The following is a 10,258-nucleotide window of genomic DNA, read 5'->3' as shown; positions in this document are numbered from 1 at the left end:
AGGAGCTCCCTCCTCCCAGCCTTTCCCAGGAGGATGAAGGGGTTCATGTGTCTCTTGGACTCATAAGGTCCCAGGGTCCTAGAAAAACCCTGTTTCTTTTGTTCTCCTTGCATGCAAGGTGGCACAGGAGCAACTAGTGGCAACTTAAGCGAGCCAGACTCTTCTCTTGATTATGAAGAGGGACTGACACTTGCAGTGCTTCCAAGGCCAACAGCTGCTCTGTCTTCTCATAATACTGGTGGAAAAAAAAATAGAATGTGAGACATTGGCAAACCAGGAGGTAGTTGGGATCCAAAGGTTCCCACTCAGCCTGAGCTCTGGCTCCTGGACCCAGCAAGGTCCAATGACAGGGACCTCAAAACAGACTTGAGAACCTCCTCTTTGTACCTTCAGACAAATGTTTCCTTTGGAAATTTTGACAGCAGCCGCTTCCTTGTTCAACTCTGTTTTAGCCCCCAAAGAGTCAGTGTGAGGAATCTGTGGGAGAACACAAGGATATGTGCCTCGCAGAAATACAGGCACTTACCAACATAAATTAGGTGGGCAGTGTTTCCATGTTTGCTATTCTGTATTTTAAAAACACTGAAAACTTAGGAAACCAAGTATTTTATTGCTTTTCTTATGAATATTCAGATTAATTTCCCCTCAATCTTCTGCAAGCAGGCCTAGATGGGAATGCTGTTAAGAATCACCCTCCCTCTCCATCAGTCTGGTCCTCAAAGGGTCTGTGGCGTTGGTGGAGCAGGGCCTGAGTAGCAGGACCAAGAAACACTGATGCTCCTGTCTGTACTTTCACTCTGTTGGTAGTAAGTCATGGCCATAGGAAGGAAAGACTAACTAGAGTGAAGAAGAGAGAGAGAAAAAGGAATGACAGACGAGGTCCATGTGTTGGGGAAGGCTAAACTCTCACTGCGGAACCATAGATTCCAAACCACTACTTAAGCCACAGGGCTTCGAGAGTTCAAGCACATTTGTGGGAGCAATAGGATGAACGATATGAATTTGGTACAGGTAATACTTGCTGGGGAACTGGGTCAGGGTCTCCAGAGCTGACAGCACACTTGGGAACATCTGTCAATCTTTTCTTTTATCTCATTATTCAGTTACTGTTCTGTGTGTTTTATAATATAAATGTGGAGTACTATAGCAGTACATGTATATAATTTATAAATAAATAAATACATATATTGGGGGGTGTATGCTCAAACATTTTCTGTTGATGAGGTACCCAGTCAAAAGAGCTTGGAGACCATTAATTAGAATGGTAACAACAAAAAAAGATTCAACCAACCTACCTAGAGGTTTGGGGTCTGACCAGGGCCTCTGCCAGGCTGGCTTGACATAGAAGGGGAAGAATCAGCTGTCCACTGGGAAAGCCCCTCTCCCACCTATGGTCTAGTGCCTGTTGCCCCTTTAAAGGGTAAAATCACTTGCATTTTGGTGAAATAGGAAAAAAGAAACTACTATCATGACAATTACTATCTAAACCCACAACAAACCTATAAAGAGGCCATATCATAGTAAGAAGCCTTTGTTCCCAGGCAGTCCATAGACAATTAAAAGGCAAGTAGGGACTAGATTACATCTTCTCATGTAATTCCCACAATAATTGTGTGAAATACAGAAAAAAAAATGGGGGCTCAGGAAGTACAGAAACACCTGTCCCTGAAAGGCAAGTCAGGACTGAAATCCAGCCCATGCCCTGCTGACCAACCCAAGGAAGGAGTGTCTTGCTAATTCTCACAAAAGTGCCCTGTGGATTAGCAATAGCCTTGCTTTTTTTTTTTTTTTTGGCTTTATTGTAACATAATTTTCTCATCAATTTTGCTTTTATAAATACAGTTTGTTGCTTGTTCTGGTTTAGTCTAATAATAAGTTGGAGAACCCCTGGAGAATTGGTATCATGGTGGGGTAGCCAAATGGGGTTCTGGCTTCAGCAGATGCAGCTCCCAACAACACAGCATTACATAGATGAGGACTCAAAAGCTGAATGTCATTTTCTGCCCCTGTGTCTCAGAGATGCCCTGAGGCTGTCTGACAAGGTGAGCTGTTCCATACAAAAAACAAAGAATTAATCACACCTCGGCTCAGCCGTGTTGGGGCCAGTCTATTGCCTGGGTCCTGAGATGTGACCTGCTTCAAACATCTTCGCTGGACGTGGTCATGCCTGAGACCAGAGTGAAATAACACGATCCATTTGAACATAGCAATGGATGGTCAGAGATGTCCACACACATCTCTGCTGCCCCTCCCCTTCCTGAAAACTCCATTCTTTTATTTATGGGGAAAGTTGATGTCTCCTTCAAAATGTCCTTTCCCTCTTAGAGAGTAATTTTATTTCCCCGTCATCAGGTAGCACTGAGAAAGGAGTCAGAGTTGGGTCTCTCTCAGGCTGTTCTTGCAGTACTCTTGCAACCCTTAAGCCTCCTCGGTCTTGAGTTCCTTCATGGATTTGACAAATTCCTTGACTTCTTCTTCCAAGGCCTTGTTCCTCTTCTCAACATCCTCCCGGGAACGCTCCACATTGCGGAGGCTGATCTCTAAGGCTGCAAACTTCTTCTTTTCCTTCTCCAGTTCTTCATTGAGCCTCACCACCTTAGCCCAAACTTCATAATTCTCTTTCTCAAGGCTACAGGGAAGGAAAGAAAAGAAGGAAAGAATATGGCATTCATTCTAGGCTCTTCCTTCACCCTTGCTCACAACCTTCTGCTCATTTTCCTTTTCAAATCATAAGACCCTTATCCAACCTCTCAGATATGTCCCTCTTCCCACCTGAAGACGTCCCAGGAAACCTGAATTCCCACAGCACTTCTGAGCCCCTCCTTTGTCATTTAACACTATCTTGTGACATCTATTCTGGGTTTTTTTTCATGTCGTTTTGTTTTGTATCTTCCACCAGGTAACAAAGTCTTTGAAAGAAGAGACCAGCTCTGATAGATCTATGTATTCACTCCCACAGCACCTTGTATCAGTCCTGGAAGCCCCATCCATATTCCAGATTTCTCACACCTCTGTGCTCATGAATGCCTCCTCATCCTGTGTCAATGGAGAGCATAGACTAGCACCCTCTCTTATTAAGGATTTCCTGAGGACCAAGATTTTGAGAAACAGAGGGAACTGCCCTTAGGGGAGCAGTGGTCCTGGCAGTCTCACCCTCATTTCTGAATTCCATGCCAGGTGAAAAATCTGTGGGATTCCTGCATTGCCAGGATTTTCATTGGTTTTGGCCAAAATCCTAATGTAGTGCCAGGTTGCCCCCTACCAGACTGTGCTGAATTGACCCTCAGGAATGGGTATACATATGCCGATTGTGTGATTGAAAATTTGTTTCAGAATTTCATTCTGTAGAGTGTGCCTCCCTTCTCCCCCAGTGGCCTACCCATTTGCACAAGGGAGACTTGAGCCCCCATGTGAGCCCATAACGTGGGTTCTATCTTCAAAGGCCTTGGCCTATTCTGTGGGTAAAAATCCATCTTCAGAACTTTGCCTACCCCCGCCTATCTCTTCTTTTTTTTTTCTTTGAGACAGAGTCTTACTCTGTCACCAGGCACCAGGCTGGAGTGCGGTGGCACAATCTCGGTGCTGCAACCTCCGCCTCCCGGGTTCAAGCAATTCTCCTGCCTTAGCCTCCCAAGTAGCTGGGACTACAGGCTCACGCCACCACGCCCAGCTAATTTTTGTATTTTTAGTAGAGACGGGGCTTCACCATGTTGGCCAGGATGGTCTCGATCTCTTGACCTCGTGATCCGCCCGCCTCGGCATCCCAAAGTGCTGGGATTACAGGCTTGAACCACCACGCCTGGCCCTCTTCTTAAAGCTAAATTGGTCTCATTCCTTTGGCCCTCTCATTACAAATCTACTTTTTTCCTCCAAGTTTTCCGTACCCCTCTGGCTCTAGAAGAAATTCCATGTAAGGCATTGTGCTAGGTCCTGTCGATGGGTTCCAGTGGGGAGGCAGAATCTGTGTAGGCTCAGAAGCCTGGGATGGGAGGCTTCCCTGACAGCTGGATTCAGAAGACTCTGTTCCATTGAGAAGGAGCAGCCACTTCTGTGGCAGCCAGTTCTTTTCCTACCCTGTTGAAGACACGCACTTTATTTTTCTCCACAGCACTTGCCATCGTGTCTGAATATCTTCAACAGGGTATCAGAGAAGTGTGAGACTTCTCTGGGACTGCTTTGATCCCTGCCAAGATGTCATAGAAATCTTTAATTCTACAAAAGATTGTTTTCAGGTTCTTAGACAAACAAACTACATTTTGCTTCTAGATGGCAGCTTTCTATGTGGAACAGTGAATGAGGGTTCACAGAAGCCTTCCCTTCAGATACCTGAATCTGCTGGACTAAGACATATCCATAAATCTAAGAGCCCACTAATTCACATTTCACTGCCTCATGACTAGTGCTGATATGGGCACAGCTAGATCAAGGTTTTCTTTCCTGAAAACAAATTTGCCGGCCAATCAGGAGTGTGAAAAAGATTTCAAGAAAATATTTTACCTACCCAGGAGAACAAATTGTGTGCATGGATCTTGGGAATTTGCATGCGATTGTGGCAACAGCTGCCTAACTGGCCTCCCATTTCTGTTTGCCCCCCTGCAGCTGGTGCTCAGTGGGAAGCCAGGGACCCAGTGAAGAATAAACCAGGTGGAAACCACCCAGAAGCTTCTGTCTTACTCGGGCTTTCCAGTGGCTGACAAAATCCTCCTGCGTCCTGGCCTCCTGTACTTTCTCCACCCTCATCATCTCCTTCTAATCGTTCTCCCTAGCCCCAGGCAGCTTCCACTCTTCCTGGGTGGAACCATGGGGGCCTGCTCCTTTCTCACGGCCTCAGCACCAGCCATGATCATCTCCCATCTAGGCACCTGACTCACTCCTCATCTCCTTCAGGCCTTTACTTACCTGCTGCCTTTCTCAGGGAGGCCTTCCCTGACCCCCTTCCCTGACCAGAACTCATTTTACACTGGAACCCATTCCTTGAAATTTCCAAGCTCCTGACCCACTTAATTTTTCTCCACAGCACTTGCCATCAGCTGACATAACATATATTTCATTATATATTTGTATTGTCCATCTGTCCCCACTAGAAAAAAGTTCTGAATGTACAGGGACTTTTGTCTTTTTCATTCAGTGCTATTCCCTAACAACCGAAATGTGTCTTGCACAGAGAGGCTTGAGGAATGTTTGCAGAATCAATGAATAATCTTAACATAAAAAAAATTTTTTTAAGTTTCTTTAAATTAATCAAAGCACGTTGATTCTTAAAGAACCACTGTTTGGAAAATGTTGATTAGGCTACTTAAGCTAGATATTTACATTTCCCAAATCTAGTCTAAAGTTTAGAGTGTGCACCTATTTAGTCGTCTCATTGTTCCCTTTACTCTTTCCTTTCTAGGCCTGTTACAGATTACTGTCTTTCCAAAACGGAAGCTCTATGATGTGACTTCTCTGGTGGATGAGAACAATCCCTCTTGTCTCTAAAGATGGAAGTCAAGTGCCGCCCAGTGCCCCTCTGTCTGTGACTTACTTTTTAATCTGTTCCTCATACATTTGCTTCTGTGTTTCTATTTCCTTTTGTAAGTCCTGGATTGTCCTCTGCAAAGAATCAAGTTCCTCTTCTCCAGAGTTCTTTTTTCCAGGCCCAGTTTCAGAGTTTGGACTGGCAAGAATATCTCCCCTGGAGTCACAGGCTTGGGAAGAGAGTGCATTGGCTTCCTCCCCAGGGGACCCTGGCAGGGAAGGGACGTTATCATAGGTAGAAGTCCTCTGGAAGTCAGAAAGCTGGCGCAAGTCTTGAGACATCGTTCTCCTGTGCCCTTCCCCTGCCTTTGCCTCTGACGAAGGTGACCAGAACTCATTTTTAAAGATCTCCATTTTGCTGCTGTTGGCACCTTGAAAAGCTGATGTCAAGAAACATTTCCGGTTAGGGAGTGTTTGAGTCCTTTTTCGAGACTGCATCTTCCAATCTCCTGGCTTCTCCCTGGGTGCTTTGCTGCTGTCCTCCAGAAACCCATCGCTCGGCTGCTGTCCAGTGGGGCTGGCTGTGTCAGAGTCACTTGTCTAGAAAAGAAATGGCCACGGATGTCACATGGGGTTTTCACCTCTGTGTGTCATGCTCCCAAGAAGGATTCGAGACCCCAAAACAAATGTTTCCTGGTAGCATACCGATGAAACTCTTAATATATCACATTAGTTGATTATCTGCATTGGCATTTTTTCCAAAATGATATTGCACTAAAGGAACCATGTTCTAGAGATGAAGTGCTCACCAAAATCAAGTGTTAGTAGTTAAAGAATCCTAAAGTGGGATCCTAGGGTAATCTTAGAATAAGTGGTCTTTGTAAATATGACTGAAAACCCAGAAGCCATAAAAGTTTGATAAATTTGACCTTTTGATTTCCATGACCTAAAAAATTAAAAAGAATAAAAATAAAACAAAGAAGCAAATCACCACATACCAAACTAAAAAAGCAAATAACTGGCAAAAAATATTTGCAATGCATATCAGACAACTGGTTAATAGATAAAATTCATAAAAATTGAGAAGAAAAAGATTAAAAACCAATATAATTATGGTCAAAGGACAAGATCAGGCAGCTCACAGTGGAAAAAATGAAACTGGCCCTTGTACCTAAAATAAGATGTTCAGCCTCTCTCATAATACGAGAAACTCAAATTAAAATTAAACCTACTGAAAGGCCAGTTCTCACTTGTCACGTGAGCAAACTCCCAAAATTTGACAACATGCTCTGCTGGTGAAAATGTAGGAAAACATTTCTTTCATGCATTGCTTCTGGAAGTATAAAATGACACAAACTCCAATAATTTATTTTAAAATCACACAGTCAAATCGATTTACCCTCTAACCCATCAAGCCCACTTCTGAAAATTTATGTGAGAAACACATCTACCTGAGTACAAAAGGAGGTCTGGTCAAGGTTATTTATTACAGCTTGATTTGTAGTCTAAAGAACTGAAAGACTGGGTGCAGTGGCTGACGCCTATAATCCCAGCACTTTGGGAGGCCGAGGAGGGTGGATTGCTTGAGCTCAGGAGTTCGAGGCCAGCCTGGGCAACATGGTGAAACACTGTCTCTACAAAAAATACGACAAAAAATTTAGCTCAGCATGGTAGTGTGCACCCATAGTCCCAGCTACTTGGGAGGCTGAGACCATAGAATCGCTTCAGCAGGAGATCTAGGCTGCAGTGAACTGTGATCACACCACTGCACTCCAGTTTAGGTGATAAAGTGAGACCTTATCTCAAAAAAAAAAAAAAGAACTGAAGGCAGTCTGTTTATCTGTAGGGATTGGTACAACTACAGAATGGGACACTATATACCTCCTGAAAAGATGAGGTCATATGAGGTAGTTCTCTGGGTATTGACATGAAAAAGTCTCCAGGATATACTGCTAAGTACAAAAATGCAAGATACAAAGTTATATGTGACAGTGTATGTGTGAATGTGTGTGTATGTATGTGACGACGGTAGAGAGGTAAATCACACTCATGTTTTCTTGTATTTTCAAAAATGAACAATGAACATTGGAAGTATAAGAAACTAATGAAGGCAATGAGGGATGGGGTGGGTGAGAATACGGGAGGGAGTAGAATTTCTCAATGTAAACTTTTTTCTATCTTTTTGATTATTTGAATCATGTGCATATATTATATATTTTTCAATGAAATCATAAAGAAAAAGGAGAGAGAATATGAGACCTAAACATAAAATCAATTGCTTCTTAGCTCCTCTTGGCTAAGATCAAGTGAGACCTAAACATAAAATCAGACAATCGGGTTCGAGCCCTCCCTTTGACCTTGGTAGCCAATCATTTGCTTCAGAAACCCCACCTACAGTTAGAAGCACCTGAGTCCTGAAGGAAGAACTGGATTTGAGTCCTCCTTTATGACAAGTTAGTGCTACTAAGTTGGGCCAACTGCTCAACCTCTCTGAGTTTCTGCTTCTCAGTAACACAATACGAATGATAAATTCTGCCCTACAATGTTATGTAATATGAGGACTCTAGAAGTGATCAGTATAAATTTCCCAGTATAGTTCCTGCCCACAGAAATCAATAAACAGCAGAAATCTGTTAAATGAGTACAATAATGGCTCTTCTCAAGGACTGTGGGATGATCTCGTTACATGAAGCATGAGCATTTTAAAATTTTATTTTAGTTTTAGAGTGTTAGTAAAATGCATTGCATCCAGAAATACCTATCCTAAGAAAAATCACAACCACTACTCATTATCTGCCTTTGAAAAAAATCTTCAGGATTAACAGTACTGTAGGTAACTTGAATCATCTGGTCAACTAGAAATCTTAAATCCATTTTTTGGCCACACATAAAGATCAAGCTATTATATAAAGTTCACATGTTCATTGTAAAAATATTTGTTCCTATAAATATATAAAAATATTTGACCTTCGTAAATTATTGCCCTCACATAGTCTACATTTCAGAGTCAGCACAGCTTTTGGACACTGGGAACGTGAGTTTCAACCCTTCAGCACAAACGTGGGGGCTGACACGGCTGAGACAGCTTATCGAGGAATGAGAAATATTACACAAACATATCACATACTCTGAGAAAGGAATCACGTTTCATGGGTTAGCAGGAAACCAGTTTTCTCTGGACATTCACCCAGAATTTTCAACAATTCTCATTAAAACATTTACAATGTGGTATACATTTTTTCCATTGAACTTCTCTGGGCTTCATTTGAGTCTCTCTTTTAGAGTAGGCTTCAGTGAGGACTCTCACTGCTCAGTCACTGGGCAATTGGCACACTTGTCACTCACCCCCCTCAAGAACGCCAATAGAAACTAGATTTGGAGGCTAGGCATGGTGGCTCATGCCTGTAATCCCAGCACTTTGGGAGGCTGAGACAGGCAGATCACGAGGTCAGGAGATCGAGACCATCCTGGCTAACATGGTGAAACCCTGTTTCTACTAAAAATACAAAAAATTAGCTGGGTGTGGTGGCACATGCCTGTAGTCCCAGCTACTCAGGAGGCTGAGGCAGGAGAGTCGCTTGAACCTGGAAGGCAGAGGTTGCAGTGAGCCAAGATTGTGCCATTACACTCCAGCCTGGGTGACAGAGTGATACTCCATCTCAAAAAAAAAAAGAAAGAAAGAAAGAAAGAAACTAGATTTGGAAAGAGGCCAGGCTTTCAAGGTATGTTCAGATGAGTCTGTATCAGTTGTGCCCACTGCCACTGCATCATCTAAAACTCCCCAAATTGCCACCCCAGAGCAGGCCTTACATGGAATTGCCTGGACTAAAGGAAGAACCCAATGAAAGCAGATGGTTCTCTGCACCTTACCATGCTGCTGAAGCTGTCTGTCCTAGAAATTTGGGGGTCTTCAGTAGCATCCCAGCCCACAGAGCTTCGGGCCACTGGAGCTTTCTTGGGGTCATTTTTCTGGGCAGGGGGTGACAGAGGTACATCCTTGGACTTGGGGAAAAGGACTGCATGATCTCTGATCATCATAGTCATCACTCTTTGGATCTGAGGAGTCCCTGAAAGAAAGAAGAAAAAGATATGTAGTGTAGTGTAGGAGGCAGGTAGTCAGTCCTCAAGGATCTCCACTTGTGGATGTCCCCAAACTCAGTTCTACAACTACAGGGCCCAGAAGGGCCTCATTTTCCTTCTCAAAAGACCCTTTTTAATTGCTTGGAGTTGGAGATTATGTTGAAAGGGATGGAATAAAAGGATATGGGAGTAGAATTAAAGAGGGAGCTGTTTTAGAGGGAGCCAATAGTCCACTGGATTCGTTTTTGATCAGGAAAGTAGGCAATAAAACAGAAGAAAAAATGAAAACAGTTTTCTCTCATGATGTGGTCCTCAATATGACATCTGGTTTCTTATCAGACACACAGCAAATATATGCCAGGCTTACTGCCCCTGGCCCACATCCATGGCAGATATCAGTACTCTATGCCAGGACTTTTGTTCATTGAACCAAGACACAACCTCAGAAGCCTGCCCAGCACAGTTTCATAAGCAGCCTTTTTGTGAGCTGGCTTATAAAATAAAACCTGGCGGGGCACGGTGGCTCATGCCTCTAATCCCAGCACTTTGGGAGGCTGAGGCAGGAAGATCACTTCAGGTCAGGAGTTCGAGACCAGCCTGGCCAACATGGTGAAACCTTGTCTCTATTAAAATTACAAAGATTATCCAGGTGTGGAGGTGTGTGCCTGTAGTCCCAACTACTCAGGAGACTGAGGCAGGAGAATCACTTGAACCCAGAAGA

General features: G+C 43.6%; 1 protein-coding gene across 3 annotated transcripts in view; it reads right to left on the bottom strand.

Moving 5' to 3' along the window:
* Positions 1-1,793: 1,793 nt before the first annotated feature.
* ARHGAP25 (Rho GTPase activating protein 25) overlaps positions 1,794-10,258 on the bottom strand; it is an 85,033-nt gene continuing 76,568 nt past the window's right edge. For all 3 annotated transcript variants that reach the window (XM_012475600.2, XM_012475601.2, XM_012475602.2), the window contains 3 exons: positions 9,328-9,524; positions 5,525-6,057; positions 1,794-2,629 (listed from right to left, as the gene is read on the bottom strand). In XM_012475600.2, coding sequence (XP_012331023.1) covers positions 2,419-2,629; positions 5,525-6,057; positions 9,328-9,524 — 941 coding nt within the window. In that variant the 3' untranslated portion in view covers positions 1,794-2,418. The remainder of the gene's footprint in view (positions 2,630-5,524; positions 6,058-9,327; positions 9,525-10,258) is intronic.

The sequence above is a fragment of the Aotus nancymaae genome, unplaced genomic scaffold, assembly GCF_030222135.1.
Source record: "Aotus nancymaae isolate 86718 unplaced genomic scaffold, 86718_ANA_hifiasm-v0.15.2.pri h1tg000057l, whole genome shotgun sequence".
NCBI lineage: Eukaryota > Metazoa > Chordata > Mammalia > Primates > Aotidae > Aotus > Aotus nancymaae.
This window is presented reverse-complemented; position numbering and strand designations above follow the sequence as displayed.